At 43.2% G+C, this 23109-nt stretch overlaps 1 protein-coding gene across 1 annotated transcript in view; it reads right to left on the reverse strand.

The window, feature by feature from the left end:
- Positions 1-6604: 6604 nt before the first annotated feature.
- The window catches only part of LOC146355033 (monocarboxylate transporter 2-like), a 43588-nt gene continuing 27083 nt past the window's right edge, over positions 6605-23109 (reverse strand). Inside the window, exons 3-5 of the mRNA XM_084840449.1 lie at positions 18560-18703; positions 15256-16095; positions 6605-8174 (exon numbers count right to left, since the gene is read on the reverse strand). Coding sequence (XP_084696575.1) covers positions 7870-8174; positions 15256-16095; positions 18560-18703 — 1289 coding nt within the window. The 3' untranslated portion in view covers positions 6605-7869. The remainder of the gene's footprint in view (positions 8175-15255; positions 16096-18559; positions 18704-23109) is intronic.

The following is a 23109-nucleotide window of genomic DNA, read 5'->3' on the forward strand; positions in this document are numbered from 1 at the left end:
TCCATTGTCAGATAGAATAATGACAGACATTACAGAGAACACAACCTGTCAAGAAGGAATATATTTGCTCATAAGTCAGACTGCATAAATATACGTATCCTTACTTTTACTGGGATGGAGAAAGTGCTAAGGGAGGGACACAAAGTCTCTGTCTTGCAGAGAGCGAGAGAGAAACATGTGTGCCATGATCTATATATAACATTTGTCAATAAGGCATGGCTCCTTTGTGAAAAACAAAAATGAAAAACAATCAGCTGATGAATGAAAAATGAATTAAATCTTGGGGGAGGGGGGCATCACAAATGTGAGTCCGTTAATCCTCCAAAGCTTGATTTTTGAGACATTAGGTTGGATCCAGATTTAAGCTGGATCAACTAACTGTGCTGGTGGAAGTGAACTTCCCCTACCTCTCCTTCCCTCACCAGCCCATCCAGCCCCCTGAAAATGCTACACAGCAACTCAGGAGACCCTGTTGAATGGGATCACTCGTGGTGTTTGTGTGGGGAGGGAGGATCTCCAAGAACTAGGCTGAGGGGCCTTCGGTGAACATATCCGTTCTCTCAGAGAAGGTTCCTTCTTCTTGCGAAAGACTGATCCTGGATCCAACCCACAGAGTTTAGTTTCAACATGAGTGACCTGGGCCATGTTATCGCTTCCTCCTCCAAAACTCATTACTTGGGACATTAGAATTCAGGTTCAATATTCCAAATAACACAAGTGGGGATACCTGGGAAATCATGAATATCATCTACACAGGCTGTATTGTGGGTTTACACCAAATTTAGATTTATCAGTTCATCAAGATTTGGACAATGCTTTTGATCTTAACTTTGAGTGAATGCAAAATCAATAAATGGTTACCAAGTGGTTACTTAACCATGCCTTCCATGTAACCACTTGATAGACTGGTTATGCATAATGACCTGTGAAGAGACTTTTACCATTTCCCTGCATCCCTACATTTCAGATAAGCTGTAATTTGTAGTGAAATAAGCCCAAAAGAGGTAGTGTGAATTGTCTCTCCTTCTCACGCAGAATGAAATCAAACCCTTGTCCTCTGATCTCTGGAATTACCCATGTATCTGTTGAGGATAGCGATGCCACCACGGTTCACAGTTCCCCAGTTCAGGATATGGATGTGTCAGGCTTGGAATATTGGGATGTATGGCTAGTTGAGTAGCATACCCCCCCAATCCCTGTCCAATTCAGAAAATAAAATGACATTCCACCCATATATAGTCAATGTTCAACAGAGCAGGTGCCCAAAGCAGGCTGCTCTGTAGGTTCATGGGCAGAAGTTCTTTCAGGTTAAGTGCTTATTTTTGCTGAAATTCTCTTTGGGTGTTGTTAGCTATGACCAGACCACTTGACCAAGCAGGCTGGGGGTGGGAGGGTGAGAATCTTTTGTTCTCTGTTCGATTCGTGAACATGTTTTACATGGTCCCACATCCACTCCCCCTTGTTCCCAAGCATGTGGGGCAGGGGAGGGATAAATGTTCAAGTGGCTCTCCACCATGGTTGATCCAGGGAACTACAATTTCTAGAGGACAATAAGATAAGGTGTGTGTGCATGGTGCCATCTGAATGCATGTACCAAGATTACCAGGGAAAATGTACCAACATTACCCAGGAAAGCATAATGCCAGGAGACAACTCTTGAGAAAAGAGATGAGCCAAGGGAAAATTCAGCTACCTTACAATGAGCAAACATGGCTATAACATGGTTTTGGCATGATTTCTGTTCCAGGTGCTTTATGACATTTGTGTGTGTGCATTTACACCAGTTGCTGGGGAACATGGGTGGGAGAATGCTGTTGCATTTACACCAGTTGCTGGGGAACATGGGTGGGAGAGTGCATTTGTTGCATTACAATCCTGCTTGTGCATTTCCCATGGGCAGCTGGTTGGCCACTGTGTGAACAGAATGTTGGAATAGGTGGACTCTTGGTCTGATCTGGTATGACTCTTCTTATGTTCGTGTGTGTGTGTGGGGGCGGGGTTTCTAAATTCTCCATCTTTTTTTCTCCCACACTATCCAATCTTTTATCCTCTGCCATGTTCCTTTAACTCCGCTTTCCCACTTCCTCTCTAAATATCTCTAGTTTTATGGTGTCTTTCCCACCTATCATGGGTTTGAATTATTATATGAAACTGGCACACTGAGGGAGGACCCTGTATCTGCCCCAGACACCAAGACAGGATTTGTCCCACCACAACTATACCATCTCATCCTAGCTCTCTGGGACATGACTATAGATTAAATGGTGAGATAGGAAAAATCAGGGTTCTTTCCCCATCCAGGACTTACAAAAAATAACAATAGCATCTTCTTTTTATGAATCAATGAAACCTCACCTAGTGGACACAGCTATGATCTAAAGAGAACCTTAGGCTTGCACAAACACTTCCACCTTGCACCTTGGCTCCCTGCACTGTACACATATCTCTCAAGATCTGGAATCAGCTTGCTGGGCAGTTCAGAGGGTTGCAGTTGGGTGGGGATTCCACATATGGGGGTTCCCCGTCCAATCCTTAGGATTCAGGCAACGAGCTTTATTTTGCCTTCCAATATACTTGTTATGTTCAGTTTGGAATGTACTGGATTGGATCCACATAAATGCCATGAGTGTCTTGCCAAAAAAGAGGACATGCATCCCCAAAAAGGGATGCATAAAATGTGCATGTGTCAATTTATATGTATAGATGCACATTTAGAAATAATGGTAATAATTATTATAATTCAAATAGAGTAACAGTATCATCTCACCATAGCATGGAAGGCTGTGACCAGGGGACCTGAGTGCCTTGCTCAGCCTGCTGTCCAGGTGCTTCGGATGGGCAGCTTCAGGGCCCAGCTCTTCCTTCTGAGGGCTCTTTATCTTTAAACCGGACTTGGAGTGGACAGCCCTTCAAATACAGGGCACCTCCAAAATAGAAGACAGTTCTGTGGCAGCCCTTCAAATAGAGGATGGTCCTCTGTAAAAGAGGACACATGGCCACTCAATTTCTATGGACAGAAGAGTGAAAGCACACTGATGTGTGCATGGGTGTCTACCGGGAGGGCAAGGGGGTAGTTGCCCCCCTGGATGAGTCATAATCCCTGGATTTCCAGCATTCATTTAAAAAGGGCTTCCTTCTAGCCCTTGTAGAAAGTGAGACACAGGGCAAACTGTGCAGGCACTATTCTGCCCAATGGTTTTGTGAGAAACTAGCCTGCTCTGCTCTTTTAGTGTTTTAAGCCAATGAATGAAGTCATAGGATATGATTGACATGCCCACTGTCTGAAGGAGGAACTGGACAGTTCATCTTTAAGCCATTTTTCTTTTTGTCTTCCTGGTGATTGCTGTCCCAAAGACAACAATCCAGAAAACCGGAATTTTAATGTAGCAGCGATTGAGCAGTAGCGTCTTTATCCAAAAATGAAAGATAGCAGCAACGACAGGTGTTTGTGATCTAATTTCAGTCTTGTTACATACCAAAAGGTAATGTGATTCCTGGGGGGGGGGCGCCCCCACCTGGGCTTGTAAACATTGCAAAACACACACACACACACACACACACACACACCTGCCAATGCAGATAAAGTCCATCAGTTTTACCTTGATATTGCAGGGTGCAGCTGTGGCTGAGTAGGTGTGGGTTACACTAGTCCTGCAAAGTAGCCATATGTTCTTATACCTATTTTACAGTGCGGGGATGTTAGAGCAGCGTACGACAACTCTGCAGTGCAGTCCTATGTGGTTATTTAGTCTCCTAGTGTCTGGGGTGGTTTTTTTTTAGGGAAATGCAGAGCCCCCTTGATTATAACAGCAGTGCAGTTAATTAAGGGCTGGAGGAGGTGACTGGAGCCTGGGAAAGAACTGAGGATTTCAGACGCAGGTGGAAAGACATCCACTGGACACAATGTCTTTTCATTGCTGGACAGCAGGCCCATGAGAAACAATGGAGGGGTAGACCTGGTATGCACATTTCTCAGAAGCCTGGTTTACCCAGCTCAGTAGACCCGATGCTGAGGCCTCACTGTTGCTCAGTCACCAGACCCACCAGAAATGGTAGATCTGTTCTCTAATACTACTTACTGTATGTATGCATTTATTTTATCCCTGCTCCTCACTCCGAAAAGGTTCCTGCGGAAGCATGGCTTGGTCTGCCAGGTAGTTATTTCAACATCACGTTTTTGTCCAGAACCAGCCACACAAATGTCCACAGTTGGAAGGAGACACCCCTGTTATTTTAAAAACTAGATACAACCGCTGCCTGCATTACTTCAACAGGAAGGTTTTATTTAAACATTCTGTTCCTTAAATAGCAGTTACCATCATAATCACAGCTAGTATTTCACTCAAGGTCATCCTAGTGTTGAAACACACACATACACAAGGGTGGGAAACGTGCATAGCAGAAGGTCTGTGCACTAGTTTTCTGGGGGCTGTTCAGGAGTACAATACCTGTTGGTTGGTTTGAGGCTTGTTGTCTATGACATTTACCCAAATAATAGGATTAATTGGTGACTGAGACATGGTGTTCTTTTACAGAGAAACACTTGCATAAAATGTGAAACCCCATATTAATATGCATAAAAAGAAAAATGTTGCATAAACCATACCTCATTTAATTCAACAGAACATCCTCCCCAGTATGTGTGCCTGGGGTTGCAGCCTTAAGCTTTTTTACTATAAAATGTGTATCCTCATTAATAAAGGGAGATGACAACAGATTCAAGATCCATCAGTAATACTTGCAGTACTGAAAGCTCTTGAAGGACACACTACTGTGTCGGTTCTACAAATGTGCCAGGTCCATTCTTAGCTACGGTGGCCAACTGTCCAGGGTTTGGGGGTAGAGCCAGGCTTGCTCCTGTATCTTTAACAGCTGATCTGCACAAATTAGCAGGTGAAGCTTTTCACACCTTGGAGGTAAACAGAATTACCTGCTAATATCACCTGATCGGGCTTCTGTTAAAGGAGGAACACGAGGAGGCACACTGGTAGAAAAGTTGACAGCCCTATTTATCTCTGAAGGGATGCATGTGAATAATGTCCTGACAGAATGTAGGCTTCTGGATTTGGGGGTCATGCAGCACTTGCATTTTTCAAAGGATTTTTCCATTAGCATTTCTCAGAGAAGGGAGTTGAAAATGGATCCTCTTTCTTTAAAATGTGTGTGCCTGCATGCTCAGGTAGTTCTGGCAGATAAAGCAATACATGTTCATCTCAGCAAGCATATCTGGTATCTAAAAACTGTGGGCAAAGTAACCTTGGACATAGTACTGGGTTAGAGTTGCTGGATTTTAAGTCTTTGCAAGGGGTTATGTATTTTCTCTTCCAAAATCCCCTTGAAATACTCACCAACATTCCTTATTTCACTCTCATGGATTTAAGCCTGACTCAGGGTCTAACTACATGTCCCATGCAAAGGCACTACTACCACCATCACCACTACCACTACCTCTTCCTCTACATACATTTCAGAAGGGGCTGATATAGTGAGTACCTACGCATAGTTGAAATTAAAAAGCCTAAGAAGGAATCTCCTGAAAAGAAAGCTTGAAGGAAGCCACTGTAACAGGGCTTAATTTGAGCCAGGAGTCTGTCCACTCGGGATCTGTTTTGAACACTATACTACAATTCAACTCCTGAAACCTGTGAATAAGAGTATCCCTGAGCATGTGCAGAGTACAATTATGCCACAGCCCTTTTGGGGATTGGGGGCAACCCCAGAGGCCAAAGCATATGGCTTCCAGATCTTAAGCCAAGTGAGATGCTGACAACATCCAACCAATTATTATTCCTTGTGGCAAAAAGTTGGTAAAACTGCAGCTGCTGAATTAATTAATGTCATGCTGGAAGGCTTCATAGTAATCAAAGTCACTGTGGCTGTAAAATAATGCCTTTATTTGTAACAACCCAAGCTCACGTTCCCGAGGCTGAATGTTCAGAATTTGTTTTAAAAGATGGAGGTACGGAAAAGACAGGGGTGGACAGGAAGGAATCTATGTTTCTAGGGAAAGATCTGTTATTATCTCAGCCTGCAGTTTGTTTCAGTCATAAAATGATAATGGAGCAAGGTTTTGTGGACACTGATTACGTTAGAAGTTTGTCTTGTGCAAACTGTCCTAGGTCAGGTTACACAGAGGCATACTGTGGCAAAGACCCAAGTGAAGACTCCGGGCCTCTCTACATTAAGCAAAAATCCACAGCCTTACCAGGGCTTCGTCTTCCAGAGTCTTTGAGGGTTTACAAATACATGCGCTTCCCTCTCCCCTTTGTTTTAGCAGGGTCCTTTCCATATGTTTCATTTGTAGCACCGGTAGATGGCGCTGCTATATTGCATGATTTATATATTACATTTTTGATGGTTTATAAAATGGTGGATTCCCACTTGCCAATGACCAGAGGGGCATCAGAGGTTGACAGCCTCGTGAAAAGGAACTGAGAACCTCTATGAGAGAACAATCACAAGCTCATGATAAATGCCTCATGTAGAGAAGCTCTCTTTCTTTAGTTAGTAAGAGGTTAACTAAACAATCTAGCAATTACTCAAGTCTGGTCCTAACTGGAATTCACAGGAACCTTAAAAGGCAGATAACAGAAGAAAACCTGGTAACCCTTGCATTAGCAAACAAATTTATTTTAATTTTAGAAAATGCACAAAGTACAAAGTCAATAGTAGAGCTGGATAGTACAACTTAGCAATTGGAGCTGTACATTGTTCTTTCTTTGACAAGTTCTCATTGACATTAAGATCTCATATGCTTAGACTGAGAAAACCCTTCTATTGAAAACAATGGGCACAGCACTGTCAAGTGGACATTTCTCAAAAAGGGATGTGTTAATGGCAAAACTTAATCTTCAAATGATCTCCTTTAGCTCACTCGTTCTGTGTGCCAGATTACCACCGGCGCAGGGCAACCATGTTCAGCACAGCAGCCACCGAGAGTTATAAACTTACAAAAGACATCAAAATAAGAACATCCCTATGAGTCAACCCATTGGTCTATCTAACAGAGCACTGTCTGCTCTGGCTGGCAGCACCTCGCAGGTCGAGATCTTTCCTGCATACAGAGCATACACAACTGCTTAGCTATGGCTTCTCTCCAACAGAGGTAGAGGGCTGGCGCGCTCTCTCCACACACCTTCTGTGTAATGCTGTGTAATGCTGTTCTGGTACAAGGGTGAACAGGAGTGCAGGCAGAAAGCTCCCATATGGACAATTATTCTGGACTAACCAAGGAAAATATATCCATTGTCTAAGGTCCTCAGCATTGATAGTAGCGGTACAGCAGAGCCAGAACATGCAGGGATGCAGAGCTGGCACTCTCTGATTATCAGGGATGCTGACATGATCTACCACCCTGCTCAGACTTCCCTGTTCCCTCTGAGCAGAGCTGCAATCCTCACAGTCGCTAGGAGGAAATGAATTTCCCCAGCAACAATATATTGTTCCCCGTTGTAATACAAAGTATTTTGGTGTGGGTTCGTCTTGAGGGCAATTGAGATCCATTAGCTTTACAAAGGACCTGCTCCTGGTGTAGATAAACTGCTAGAACTGATTGTTGATATGGATCCTCACCGTTCCCTGCATTTTTGGAATCTCCTTGGAGGCGTGGCTATGGGGACTATCATGATCAATGCCTGAAGATCAAAATGTACCACTACACCACTGATTGACAGAAAGGGCTCTAGGCTTATACAAATTGGCAGTAATGTAGGAGCAAGCACTACATAGAGTTTACCACGTGCTCATAAAGAAATGGGCTTTGGGGTGTTTGGCAAGGCCAGGGGCAATATAGTACAAAAGAGACCAAAAGAAATGTCACAGTATGCATTTTTCAGTCACTTTGAGCAACATGAAACAGCAATTTCCCATTCATAAATCTGTGCTGTGTGCCCCATTCTGTAGTCCTTCCTCCTCACTTTTCAGAGGGACTGTTTCATGGCCATCCCGCAGCTTTTCTGTGTTGGCGGCATCTCCTTTCTCAGGAAAGATTTGTGTTCTTATGTGCCCATCATCCATCTTTTCCGCTTCCTGCCTCTTCCTTGCCTTCTCTTCTTTTGCAAGCATTCGGTAGTTGTAGTAATTCATAATGAAGAGGAAAGTCCCAGCCAAGACCATCACAGCCCCACATTTAATGAACATGTATTTGTAGTCCCCAAACCTGTCGATAAGAGTTCCTGTGAACAGAGAAAGAGAAAACTTAACTTAGAAATAGTGCTGTCACCCCACCAAAGAAACCTTAGTAGATTAATCATGAGTTTTACTTGATTAACTGAAAAATCAATCAATTAAATCAGCATCAGAGGAAATAGCGCTGACAACAACAAAAAACTGACCAAAGGCTGACAAATTGAACTACACAACTTCACAGAGGAGAGCACTAGGACTTCCATAGCATGGCTCTACAAGGTGGGATTCTTTAAAGTACGGGGTGTCTGTAAATCCTAGGCTAATTTCAAGTCTGCATTCTTGCCAAGGCTTTTTTCCTTGTCATGCATGCATTTCATCCCCCACATTAACATGCCAATTATGTGGTTTTTGGCTCCCTAGAACTATTTTCTTCTCCTTGAGACACAGTGCTTTTAATTTTTTTTGGTGACAACCTACTGAAAGTGGTATTAACATTCAAAGCTCTTAATGGCTTGGGGCCAGGTTATCTGAAGGATCGCCTCCTTCCATATGTACCTGCCTGGACCCTAAGATCATCCTCAGGGGTCCTTCTCCAGAACCCCCACCAAAGGAAGTGAGGAAGAGGGCCTTTTCTGCTGTGGCACCCCGGCTCCGGAATGAGCTCCCTAGTGAGGTTCGCCTGCCACCTACACTGTATTCCTTCTGGCGCCAGGTGAAGACCTTTTTATTCTCCCAGGCATTTTAGCATTTTAACTTTCTAGTCTTTTAGCTTTGGTGTTTTAAATCTGAATTTTAAATCTCTGCATTGCTGCTAGGTTTTATTCTGGCTGTATTGTTATATTGTGCTTTTAATGCTTTTATATTTTATGTTGTTTTACCCTGCGCTTTTTGGTTTTAATTTTTGTGAACCGCCCAGAGAGCTTCACCTATTGGGCAGTATAGAAATGAAATAAATAAATAAATCAAGTGTGGTGATTAATTATTCCACTGTGTAGTCACATGAACTTGGAATTTTGTAACAAGGATATGCTCGCTACTTTGGGGAAAATATCTTTTCATGTGTTCTGGCTGAAAAGTCTTACTCCTAGGAGCAACCTAGTCTATATTCAAGGTTTTATCCAGCAATATTGATGAAACATCAACCAGAGGCTACTTGCAACACTTCTCACTTTCTGCTAGTCAGGATGACCTGGAGGTCTACTAAATACATTTCACTCAGAGCTTTAATGAAGACAGTACTGGAAAATTCAGCAGTAGAAGAGTCTTGCCAGAACCCCCTTTGAGAATAAGAGAAAGTCATAAAACACACCTGGGGGAAAAAATTACTTAGGGCACAATCCTATGGCCACTAGACAGACCTAGATGGCCACAGGACTGGCCAGTTTCCGGGAACCGACCTTGAAGCATGGCCGGGAACTGACCTCAGAGCACGGGCTGAGGTCAGTTCTCGGAGAACCGCCTCCCTGCCCCCTCCCCCGATGCCTCATAGGCAGCACGTGGATTGTCCCGCGCTCGTAATAGCGGCACGGAGTGGGGTAAGAGGGGGCATTCCCAGGGATGGGGCAGGCAGAAGTGCCAGTATGACACTTCCTATGTGTTATCCAGCCTCCCCACGCTGCGCTCTGATGTCCCACAGCTAGACAGCTGAAATCGTCTGTCTAGCCATGAATGCAGGGTGGTTGGAGTGTGGAGGAGACGATCCCCTCCGCGATCCTCCCACTGTGCATTGGATAGGTGGTCGCCTCCAAATTCGGAGGCAGACACCTAACCCCATAGGATTGTTCCCTTAGTTCATTAAAGCAAAACCTAGTAGTAGTAGGTTACTAATGCCAAAGAACCAATCAATTTCCTGCTTATTAAAATGGAAGAAAGAATACTACAGAACTCATATTGCAAACCACTTTCTGGCCTCATTACCAGTTTTCAGCAATTAGCTTAATCTGCTTCATAAAATTGTATAACATGTGGGAAAAGATCGTGTGTGTGTGTGTGTGTGTGTTATTCTGAATGAAATGAAGTCTCCTCACAAAAGGCAGATAAAGGGCAGGTGGTCATCCCACACAAAGGTCAAAAAGAAAGAAGTGAATTGTTCTTCAAAGTAAGAGAAACGGAATAGTAAAACATTGGCCTGAATGTTTGTAAATGTTTTGAAATGCAATATGTGAGGTTCTTTGTCCCACTAAAGTCAACACGTTTAAACCAACTTAAATCCTGTGCAGCTATTTTGCTGATTTATAAATCTCACAGCCATAAAACCTAACAACAACTCTGGGCAGTAAGAGATAATACTGATTCAGTACATTACAGAACTGAACATTCCATACTTGGTCATTAACTTCCTTGACACAATAATCTGTTTCTTCTTCTACTGAGACAAAAAAAAGTGCAGAAGCATCTTGCTGTCCAAGAGCTATGTGAGAAATTAAATCCAGCTCAGTCATCCTGAACTAAAGCAAGGCCCACCAAAAAAATGTTTTATTGTAATTAGTGGGCAGTGGGCAGTGTGACACTACCACTACCACAAATTACATTATGCTAGCGTAAATTATCTCTAGTGCAATGGCAATACCACTTGCTGACATGACACAGTTCCCCAGAAAACGCTTCGTGCCAGCAAGTACTATTGATACTGCGGTAGAGGTTGTTTATGGTAGTGTTGCATTGGATACTGCCCAGTAGCTCCCAAAACATTTACTAAGCAGATCAACCATTTGCCATTTGTCTTCATCTTGGCTGCATCCATTTCCCTCTCACCTTTGTTCTAGTTTCTGAAACCTATTTCAAATGTGTCATGAGAAACTGAACCATAATGATTTCCTTATTATGGTAAAGAACATGCAAATAGTACTACAGTGAGTCGAGAGCTAGGGCTTCTTCACACGGAACTTTTATCCTGCTACTGAGATTGGTTACTCATAGATGTTGAGGGTCCTTTAGATGATGTCGTCAACCTCCAAGGCGTCTCCCACACTAAATGACCTTTATTCCATTTTTTAAAAGATCAGAGATAATGAGCTATCAAATTAAAGTGCTTGAGTTCCCTTGTGAAAAGAGGAAAACCCACAATAAGAGGAGCTAAACTACAGCACCAACCATATCGATGAAGACTCAGATTAGGGGGAAAAGGAGGGGGAAGGAAGCACATGTAAAGGGAGTCTGTCATGATCCTGCATTTAAAACGGAAGCAAAAAGCCCCGTTTTAAATGCAAGATTTTAGGCTGGTGTAGAGATGCTCCTAACATTTGAAGGAGAGGCCATCTGTCTCCTAGGACAGTGTGGGAAGAAGCCCTCTTGTTGTTTTAAGATGGCTGTCACACTGACTGTAGGAAGAAGTTCTAGGCCTCCATTTGTTTCTGTCAAGAATAAAGAGTGTGGGTTTCCTTCATAAGAAGCTGCGTCTATCCTTTGAAGAACATTGCTGCAACTTTGTAACAATATGTATGACAAGGCAGAGTTAAAGTACAGAGCTGAATAGCACATGGATACACACTCTCTAGGCAGAAAAATAATCCTATCAGTATGCTGTGGTTAAAATACCTAGCCTGCATATGCCAAGCTGGTATCACCAGCTCCAACCAGAAGATGAGCAACTTATCCACGAGTCCAAGGTCCACTGGACCAAACCACCATTTTGGAATTATAGCTCTAGAGTGACAGGAATGGCAGCAACTAAAGGACAGTTGCTTGCACTGCAATCAGAATGAAACCTGCTATTATTGTGTATTTGAACCTGTGAATGGTTAAACAGCTTTTATTCTGAAAGCTAAATGAATATTGCACCTAATTCCCCTTTCAAAAATGCTGTCATATTGACACAACTCCTGCAGAGCTGTCTTGTAGAGAAGAGATTTTGCTATCAGACGGTTTTTTGTTGTTTGAAGTTAATGAGCTTTTGATCGAACAGTTATATCTCTGAAGAACAAAAAACAGGGATTATACAAGAAAAACATGTGTAGATTCCAGTACTCGCAACAGCCTCTACCCCCAACCCCAGAAGGTTTCGTATTTGTTTAGAACTGTTTAGTGAAGAGAGGCCTATGCAGTTTCCCACTTAACTGACCATATCACTGTCATTGCCTGTCCTGAATTCTTGGAATGAGGGATGGGAAGAAATAGAACCCTAGACTGAACTCAACAGGGCTTACTTCTGAACAGACATTATAGGATTGCACTGTTAATTAACAAAATAATTACAAATGCAAACAAGAAGGCCATGAAGTCCCATGCACATAAACAGGCCAAAATACAGCATGTAGTTATATAATTTTCTGTACATAAACTTCTATTGAAAAAACTCGCTTTGTTTCTGAAGGCTGAAGAATTATGGAGACAAATTTAACTGCGGTAAAACCTTCTTCCACATATCTGCCAAATCCATGAACAGAAATATATTATTAATGTTATTTTGTTTTTATAACTAAAATCAAAGGCTCCTCACTCCCTGTTGCTTCTAGTCAATCCACAGTAAAAAGTAAAGCCAAGAGAATCACGGTGAAAATATAAACATTAATTCAACTGAGCTTTAGGGCTAGTTTTTGAACAGAAACTGCCTTGGTCACCCTGTGCTGAGAGAGGGACAGGTGCTGGGAGAGTGCCCTTTGCTGAGAGGGGCAGGGAAAGTGTGATTCTCTTGGACCGCTCAGTGGCTTTTGATACCATCGACCATGGTATCCTTCTGAATAGGCTTTCTGGGTTGGAGCTGCAAGCACGCCATTGCACTCCTCCATGCATGGGTGATGCCAGCAGGTGGTGCTGGGGGAGTATTGCTCTGCCTCATGGCAGCTATGCCATGGGGTTCCACAGGGCTCTATCTTATCCCCCATGCTGTTTTAACATCTACATGAAGCTGCTGGGGGAAGTCATCTGAAGATGTGGACTGAGGGGTCACACTACGCAGATGTCACCCAGCTCCACCACTCCTTTTCCGCTAATCCAGGTGAGACAGTAAGTGTTCTGAACCAGTGCCTGAGCATGCTAATGGACTAGATGAGGGCCAATAAATGGAGATTCGATCTAGGCAACACAGATGTCCTGCTAGTGAGTGGTTCCACTGATCAGCTGGGGGGTGTTTGTTCTGAATCATCAGGTCTGCAGTTTGAGAGCGCTCTTGGATCCAGCATTGTCACTGGAAGCATGTGGTCTCTATGACAAAGAACACTTTTTATCAGGTTGATATACCAACTGCGACCCTATCTGGACAGAGTTTGCCTTCCTACAGTTACCCCCACTCTGATAACTTCCCAGTTGGATGACTGAAATGCATAGTACATGGGGCTGCCTTTGAAAATGGTCTAGAAACTTCAGCTAGTTCAAACTAGGGAAGCAAGACTGTTAACTGGTCGTGGTGATCATATTACATCAGTGCTCTGTCATCTGTAGTACCTTCCAGTCCATTTCCACACCCAATTCAAAGTGCTGATATTAACTTTTAAAACCCTAAGCATCTTGGGACCAAGTTACCTGATTTATATAGGTCTCATCCTATATAAATCTACTGAATCCTAAGATCACCTTGTGAGGAATCTCTCTAGGTGCCCCCACTGAATGAGGTCAGGCGAGTCGCTAGGGATGGGGGAGAATTTCTCCCCGAAACTTCAGGGGGCCGAGTGCCAACGCATTCTGTCCTCCGAAGGTTCGGGGAGAAATTCTCCGCCACCCCCGCCACCCCCCCCCCGGGATGGGACTTACCTTTTACGAATGTCGCTCCCGGTGGCGGGTCCCAGCGGCGGTTCGGCAGGTCTTCGTCAGGGGCGGGGGGCGGCAGCCGGTCTTTCAACCGGCTGCCGCCGCCGCCATTACAAGAAAAGTAAAAAAAATAGCGTTGCCCTTATTTTTGCCGTAGTCTATGTAAATCTTTACGTAGACTACAGGGACCAAATAAGGAACGCGAATGGCGGCTCCCTATGGGGGCCGCCATTTGCGTACGCGCTGTTTTTTTTTTTTTAAGTCACCCGTGATAGGCTACATGACAATTAACGTAGCCTATCACGGCTGACTTTGCAGATCTAGCTGTGATAGGCTACATAAATCGTTACGTAGCCTATCACGGGGCTTTTTTTTTTTTCTTTTGAAGTTCGCGGCCGGGGAGATGAGGCGCTTCTCCCCGGCCTGAATTTTGGCCGGGCGAGGCAGGAAGCCTCCCCCCCGGCCTGAATTTCGGCCGGGCGAGGCGGGAAGCCTCCCCCCCCCAGCCTGAACTTCGGGGGGAGAAGCGAAGCGCCTCCCCCCCACCGCGAAGCAAGCTGCGAGACCAGGTAAGTGACTTTCGTACATCCCTAGGCGAGTGGCTACTAGTGAGAGGGCCTTCTCAATGGTGGCACCCCACTTACAGAATGCCCTTCCCAGAGAGGCTGGTCTGCACCTACTTTATGGCTTTTTCAATGCCAAGTGAAGACTGCTTTATTCTCTCAGGCTGTTTAGTATTTTAGTCTTTCAGTTTTAAAAACACAGTATTTTAGATCCTTGTGCTGTTGCCCTCTGCCATTGGTTTTACCTTGGTTTTATTCTGTGGCTGTTTTAATTTATTTTAGATTTTACATTATGTCTTATTGTATTTGTGTATTTTATGGTTTTAACCTTATGTTGTGAACCACGTAGAGTGCTTCAGCTATTGGGTGGTATAGGAATGCAATCAATCAATCAATCAATCAAAATAATATTCCTGAGCGCGTTCTAAGAGCAAAGACGTGTTGTCACTCTTTGTTCCAATATTAACCTAAGCATTATCTACACAGCTTGTTGGCAAAGGAACATAAGGCCTTGCAAGGTGCACTTGCATTACCTTATATCTGAATAGTCTAACAGTGCAGATTTACCAATGTTCTTTTTGAAAAAGGAGCTTTGATTTGTTCTGACACTTTGGTTCTTCAACACCCACTTTAATGAGCTTGCAGAGCAACTGAACTTTCTTGCCGAGTCATGAGTTTTGATTCAGGTGAGCTTATCTGGACTGCAGTTTAGAAACCACAAAGGAAAGCTGGCCAGCAAGAAACAGAATCAGAGCAGCAGAATTCATAGCGGAAGGGAAAGCCTTAACATCTGATGCCTCCAACTTGAAGACAAAGAATTTGCAGGCCTGTCTCCCACCGCCAAGCAGACCAGTGAGTAGTAGTATAGAAATGTACTTACCACCAATTGGCGGCCCAAGTAATATGGTAAAACATTCCACTATGGTGACCAGTCCTACGGCACTTGTGAAGCGGCTGGCACCAACAAGGTCCATGAGAGTTTCAAACAGCATTGCACAAACCATACCAAAGGCCAGTCCAAAAAAGATGGAATACACAACTAGGCCCGCATAGCCTGTTGCTAAGGGACACAGGAGATGGCAGGCGCCGTTAAAAGCAATGGAGAAGCTGAAAAAATACTGAATCTTTGGCCTCACCCACTTGCTGTTTGCAATGAGCCCAGTAGCTGGTCTGGCTATCATATCAACTATTGCAAGAATTGAAAGGAGGAAAGCTGCTGAATACTCATCAATCCCCAGGTGCTTTGCGTAAGGAGCCAAAAAGACGATGGGAGCAAAAAAGCCTAGAAACATGAGCACATTCCCTATCAAGTAGATCAGGAAGCCCCTGTGCTTGAAAAGAGATAAATCAAGGAACTTGTTGAAGTTTTCACAGCAGTCTTTGTCCTCTTTCTCTTCAACTCTAGGGCCAGCCATTTCAACTATGCCTATGTCAGGCTCTTTAGCTTGTGTGTTTATTTGCTTCTTAGTGGAGCCAGCTGTAGGTCCAATGGGCCTGAAGAGTGCTCCAGCCACACAGCAGTTCAGTAGGAGTGCCCCAAGGATAGTGAAGCTTCCCCTCCATCCAAAGTAGTCAAAAAGGAGCTGATTCAAGGGCGCAAGTGTGCAAAGCATGACAGGGCTTCCTGCCATAGCGAGGCCATTAGCTATTGGACGTCTTTTCAGGAAGTACTTCCCAATAATGATCACTGAAGGCTGGAGGTTGAGGGCAAGGCCAAGTCCTGTCGCAGAGAGAGAGAGAGAGAGAGAGAGAGAGAGAGAGAGAGAAGCATTAAGTAAAACATGCTTTGGCACTATAGAAACTAACCAGCTTAGGGCGCGATCCTATGCGTGTTTAGACAGAAAAAAAGTCCTACAATTCCCATCTTTTCCCAGCTGGCTAGGGCATGTTGGGAGTTGTAGGACTTGTTTTCTGTTTAAATATGCATAATTGCACCCTTAATGTGTCCCCATGGGGTAGCTGTGTTTGTCTGTTGCAGTGAAAAAAACAAAACAAAGAATCTTGTGGTGTCTTAAAGACTATTGGATTTATTATGGAATAAGTTTTTGTGGGCTAGACTATTATCCTCACTTGGGAAGTTTACATATGCATAGGTGTAGAGAGAAAAATTGTAAACAGTATAATTAAACTGCAATGAAATACATAAAGTACACTCCCCAACAATTCAGTTAAAGGTTAATATATGCAAAATAATGAGCATTCACAACAGCAGTAATTGCTAACACAATCAACCTAGAATCACTATGACAGTTAGCACCTGTAGTGGGATAGAAAATGTATTTTGAAAACAATACTGTAGTGTAAGGCAAGCCTGTTTTGGGGCCCATTAGGAACTATGACTAGCCTGTGAATTGAAGGGGTTTGCTAGTTTTGTTTCCTACCATCTATTTTGGAATTTCTTTTTAAAAATAGACCTTGTCATAGAGGGATTAAAGGATACACCAGCCAGGAAACTAGGCAAGAACTGTATTGATTCTCATAAACAAGACTGAACAGCAAAAGAAGATGTCTTACTGCACCCAGATAAAAATAAGTCCTGTGCGATCTTGTGAATTAACTATATAATGACACTATTCACACAGACCCTATTAAATGTTTGCCCGTGCAGCCATAATGGGTCTCATCTAACGCCATTGTCAGAATGAGAAATGACTGGAAAAGAATGTTTCAAAACCGAACACTGGAGGAAAGGAAGGGAGGCAAGAAGTGAATTTTACTACTACAAGCCAGACTCAACAAGACAAAATGGGAGTATGACGTACAAGGGTCAAATCTGCTGTGGTGCCTTAATTTTCCCCTTTTTCTTACACAAAAATAAATGGGTTTATTAAATTAATTGCAAATGTGTTGTCAGAAGACCTAGCTTGAAGTTACAATGAGTCTGAGTAAAGTAATTACATATTCCCACCAGCCCTGATGTGCCATGAGGTGTTCCATGGAAACTCTATTCCATGAAGTGAATCCACCCTAATTTAACAGAATAACAGTCAATGCAAGGTCCAGGTTTTTAGACACCCTCATTTTTTGATGATGATGATGAAGAAGCCTTATTTGTTCAAAAGCCATCAAAGCAGTGAACAGCAATTTAAAACAATAAAACCAAAACATAATAAAAAGAACAATAAAACTGTCAACATTAAAACAACATAATTTAAAAGGCTAAATTTAAAAGATGAGTCTTCATACCCTTTCTAAAAGCCAAAAGAGAGGAGGCCAATCATAGTTCTTGAGGGAGCACAGCCCAGGTTTGGAGCAACACAGGAGAAAGCCCTTTCACATGTGCTCAACAAACAGGCCGCTGCAGGAAATTGTGTCCTCAGGAGGGCCTCTCCTGCAGATCTTAATAACCAGGAAGGTTCATAACAAGACAGGCGGCCTGTTGAATAGCCAGGACTTAAGCCATTTAGGACTTTTAAGGTTAAACCCAACACCTTTAATTGAGCCCGGAAAGCAACTGGCAACCAGTGCAGTCTCTCAAGACAGGTGTAATATAGTCCCAATACCATGAACTGGTTAGCACCCTCGCTGCTGCATTTTGCACTGGTGCCCTCAGTGGCCCTGATCCTTACCATCGCCGTTACTGCCACCTGCTTGATTTCTAGGCTGGTGGGTAGACAAGTGAGCAGGTAGATGTTGGGAAGTGGAGTAGCGGCAGCTGCCACCACCTGCTCACTCAGTCTGCTCTCCGCCCCTGAATACGGTGGGAGTCAGGCCAAGCGAGGGGGTGTGTGGTGACAGTGATAAGGAGCAACAGTGGCAACAGCAGTCTAGTTGGTGGTAGACCCTTGTGGGACATCAAGGCCTTGTCAGCTAGGATGCTGGTCCCTGAAGCCTCATCCTTCCAACAGTAGGACTACCTTCCATCACCATTATTGAAAGCAAACAGCTATTTGTTTTTGTACGGTGTCAGCATTTGTCCATATCACCCATCTACACTCTCAGCAACTTGCATTTTCTTATTGCAGATTCTTGTTAGAATCTTGAAACCCTGACCTTTTGCTTTTCTTTTTGACAAAGATAACTCTGTAGTCATTATGATGGCAGAGAGAAGTATAAATAAGATGGCAAATATTTTTTAACATGGTCATCATTGTTGTCTGGGCTTATGTCACCCTGCATTTGCAGGGTCAGATCTTATTTTGACACGTATCTTTTAAGGAAAGAAAAGAAAGGTTGTACCATACCTGTGATGAATCCAGCACAAATGTACAGTTGAAAAATGCTTGTGCAGAATGCTGCAGAAACCATCCCTATGCCACATAGAAGACCTCCAAATATGACCACTGGTCGGCTACCATAACGGTTCACCAAAATACTGCTAATGGGACCTAAAGAAATTGGACGAGAAAAAGATGTACCCCTGTGACAAATGTTTTTAAATAAAATGCACTTTTAAAATGAATTGGTTATTCAGTAATGCTTAAGACGTCAGCATTTTGTCCAGGCTTAAAAGGAAGGATAAGGAAACATTGCAAGAGTCGTCGATAGATTTATTATTTATCTAGTGTCCTCATGGCACTTTGCTAAGTACATGAAGGCAGGTCCCTACCCCAAGGAGCTTACAATCTAAAATTCAACAGAAGTACAACAACGGAGAAAGGGGAAGTAGGGGTAACCAGGGGAACAACATGAAGCACAAACTTCGGCTTAATCACAGGCTGAGATAGAGTAGGGCATTACCAACATATGGCCCATACATACATAACAAGAGTGTGGCCACATGGTCCTTTTTGAAGGGGTATATAATATGCTCATTCATAACACCCAGCCCATACACCATAAGCTGGTCTCCTTCCATCTTTCTGAAGAGGAACAAGCTGCATAGCTGAAGATATATCAGCGCAGGGCTCACCTTGTTGCACTCATTTATTTAGCGAAACTCTAGCTCTTGTTTTTTTCTTATTTTTCACCCCTGAGAACCAGTGTGGTGTAGCGGTTAGAGTACTGGACTGGAACTTGAGAGATCCAGGTTCTAGTCCCCACTAAGCCATGAAGCTCACTCGGTGGCTGTTGGCCATTCACTGACTCTTAGCCTAACCTACCTCACCGGATTGTTGAGAGGATAAAATGGAGAGGAGGAGGACCAGGTAAGCCACCTTGGGTTCCTTGCAAGAGGAAATAAAGGTGGGATATAATTGTGGTGATGATGATGACGATGACGATAATTATGATGATGCACAATTGGCCAGATCTGGAAAAAACTATAGCCATGGCCAGGTTATTCTGTGGATTCCTGCTGGATAGTACAATACCATTCAGAAAGTCATGCAAGACTAAACAAAAACATCCTTGGGTGAAAACTATCTCAGTACTACAACCATAAGATGAGAAGAGGCCTACTGCAATTAAATACAGAAGAAGCAGTGTGTTTTATCATGAAAAAAACCCAGGATGTTTAATACTACAGTGGTGTCGGTGTTAATAGGCTGCAACAAAAACAGCAAAGGCTCTTGTGGCACCAAAAAGACTAACAAATGTATTGTGGCACAGGCCTTTATGGACGAGGAGCTGTTTCTGGGGTCTCCAAAACAGTCCCCATCAGCCCCAATGTGCCCATGGACACCTCTCTTGGCATCCACCAGGCTCCCTATCCCTCCCAATTTTTATTTTATGCCTTAAGATTTGTTAAGAAATAAAATAAGTTTCAAATTAAAACAGTTATTTTATGAATGGGCAAGGTGCCCTACAACAGCCATTTTGTGAGAACACCCACAACACTGAAAATTGCCCACCAGCTCAAAAGGTTTGGAGACCCCTATTTAATCAGTTTTTGCATCTGATTAAACAGGTCCTATTTAATCAGATGCACAAAGTAACAGATTATGTATACTGTCGTGGAGAATAAAGGTAAAAAGTGGGGCAAAATGCAAGAGGTCCTGTAGTTCTGTGACATTTCTATGCAAAGTTCAAACATATATAAGAAAAGTACGGTGACCATTCACAGCAGTGACAACTGGCAACACTAAGGAGGTTGTGTTCTCTCCAGTTACAGCTGTAGTGAATGCTCACTCTCTACTAACACTCTATCCATTTGAGCTTTGCACAGAAATGTCACAGACTGAGTCTCTTGTATTACAAGGGCGTTTGGCCTCTCAGATTAAATTTCTCTCTTTAACTATAGCTCTACATATAATTGGCCAACTGAGGTGATACACTTCATGCATCCAATGAAAGCTTATGCCACAATACGTCTATTAATATTTAATAGATATATTTAATGCCACAATATCTTTATTATATGTAATTGCCACCTTAATTTCAGAGAGAAGGAACAGTAGTCCATATTACTGTGTGTTATTTATTATTAAATTTATATCCCGCCTTTCCTCCAAGAAGCCTAAGGTAGTGTACATGATCCTCCTCCTCTCCATTCTAACCTTATAGCAACCGTATGAGATAAGTTAAACTGAGAGTTGGTAACTGGCCCAGTGAGCTTCATGGCTGAGTGAGGACTAGAACTTGAGTCTCCTGAACCCCAGTCCAACACTCTAACCACTACACCACATTGGCCTATACCCTGATTCCTCACTCCTGGATCAAACTTCTGGGTTGTCCTTCACTGTAACCTACGCTAAGTGCCTCCTTTATTTTTGTGAAAGGCTTAAAAAAAGGGAGGCCCTTAAAATATCTGTGTCTTAATTAAGAGAGCTTCATGACAATGAATGTCGAAGAAACAGCTGGTGAAGGTGTGGTGTATGCAAAAAGCTGCCACTGAAAAAGTTTCAAAACTGCGCAAGTAGCCTCAGAGATCTAGTCAACAGCTGCTGAAGGTTTTATCAATATGGGCTGCAGCTTTTAGAAAACAAAACAAAACTACCACTTGAGAACCACCGTTACCAGCCTGATGCACGGAATGGCCTATTGCCTGGCTCATTCTTTTAGGGAACCTAGAGAGGGAAGGCAATACTCTGACTCCTTATTTCACCCAAATTTACTAAGGACCTTATTTTGTGTGATTTGTGTATGTGTGTGATACACACACACACACCACGGGGAACTACCATTTTAATCCTGCTTGTAACCAGATTGCAGAAAAGCAGTGCCTTGGCTGTTCTAAAGGGCCATATTGTGAAAGCAACAAGACTCAGACATGGTCCACTAATGAGAAGCTACTGTGGGTGAATTTCCCCGCAGACCTTTTCGTCACAGCAGCAGCAGCCATTTTGAATATTTGAGCCATGGCTGGGGGTGTGTGGGTGCTGTAGCTTGTTGTTACATGTGAACCCGGTAGGCTGGGTTGTTGGGGTGGTTAACAACCCACCCAGAACCCATAGGCTGCTTTAGGGTTGTGGGTAGCTTGTTAACCACTCCCAACAGCCCACCCTCTCCAGGTCACACGTAACAACAAGCTACAGCATGCCCCGGCCGTGGCTCAAATATTCAAAATGGCCACCGCTGCTGCAACAAGAAGTCCCACGGGGAAATGCACCCACGGTGGCTTCTCGTTATGTGCAAACCAGGCCTCTGTGAAATTACTCCTGATCTGAGCTATTAAGAAGGGTTTATAGTTATGTCTACAAACAATTGAAGATGAAGGGCTTGTATTTAAACCAAACTAGCTCCTGGTACTGATTTGGAAATTGCAACTATAGCCTTCCAGCTACAACTTCTGCATCATTAATGTCCATTCATTTAGCACTATTACTTAGCAAAGGGCTTTTTTATGCAACATTTCTTTCATTCATTGCCAGAACAACCTGATTAAGACCGCTTTACATGATCAGACATCTGGGTATAGCAATCTCTTAATACAATGTAACCTCTCATTTGTTTACACACTGAAGGGTGAATTGAAGTCTAAAGCTGAAAGAGAATAATTTTCAAGAGCCCTTGGTAAGATCAAGTGTTCCTGAATAAGGTCTCTTGGATCCCAGCATAAGTGTTCATGTAAACACGGTGTGTCCTATCTGGTAGACTTGAGATGGAAGGCATACAGAGTTGCCGGCAAAGACAACTGGCCTGTGAATGATCAGAGTGTGGCTGGAACTGCTAGGCTGATAGAAGCTGCTGGTTTAGAATACAATCCCTGAGTCAGCAGCTTCTAAATCTCAAGACGTTCCTCCTCCTCCTCTGGAAACGCAGACATTCCTTCTCTTTTTCTTCTTCTTCATTGTTGTTGTTGAAAATATTTATATATTGCTCTTCCTTACAAAAGCACAGGGTGGAGTACAGAATTCATTAAAATAACAATTAAAATAAACACACACCACAATAAAAAGAGAGTCACAATAAAAACTGAAATTCCACAACGCGATGTATTAATAACCAGAAAATGCCTGATTAAACACCAAAAAGGTTGCAGGGGGAAAGCAGGGGACCAAACCTGAAAAGGCCCTGTCCCCTGTTGCCATCAGATGTACCTGCGCAGGCAAAGGAACAACCAGGAGGCCTTGATCTATAAATCTCAATGAACAGGCATGTTGAGGGCCTTATATGTCAACAACATCTCCTTGGCCTTGGCCCAGTAACATATTGGCAGCCAGGGCAGTTCTCTGAGCAAAGGTATAACATGCTCACAGTAGACTGAATCTCTAAGGTGGGTTGCTATTGTTGCCATCTGATAAATAATGAACTGAGGCTAAGAATTAGTGAATCACCCATTACACTGTCTTTTTATTAAACCAAGACACAATTTTTACAGTATTTCTCAGAGCAAAAGGTCTAAAAAGGAATAATCCATTCAGTGTTTTACTTCTTCTATGACCAGAGATCAAAGGAAGTAATTTCTCCATGT

This window comes from Heloderma suspectum, chromosome 2 (genome assembly GCF_057233095.1).
Source record: "Heloderma suspectum isolate Gila_16-S chromosome 2, 16-S_ref, whole genome shotgun sequence".
Taxonomy (NCBI): domain Eukaryota; kingdom Metazoa; phylum Chordata; class Lepidosauria; order Squamata; family Helodermatidae; genus Heloderma; species Heloderma suspectum.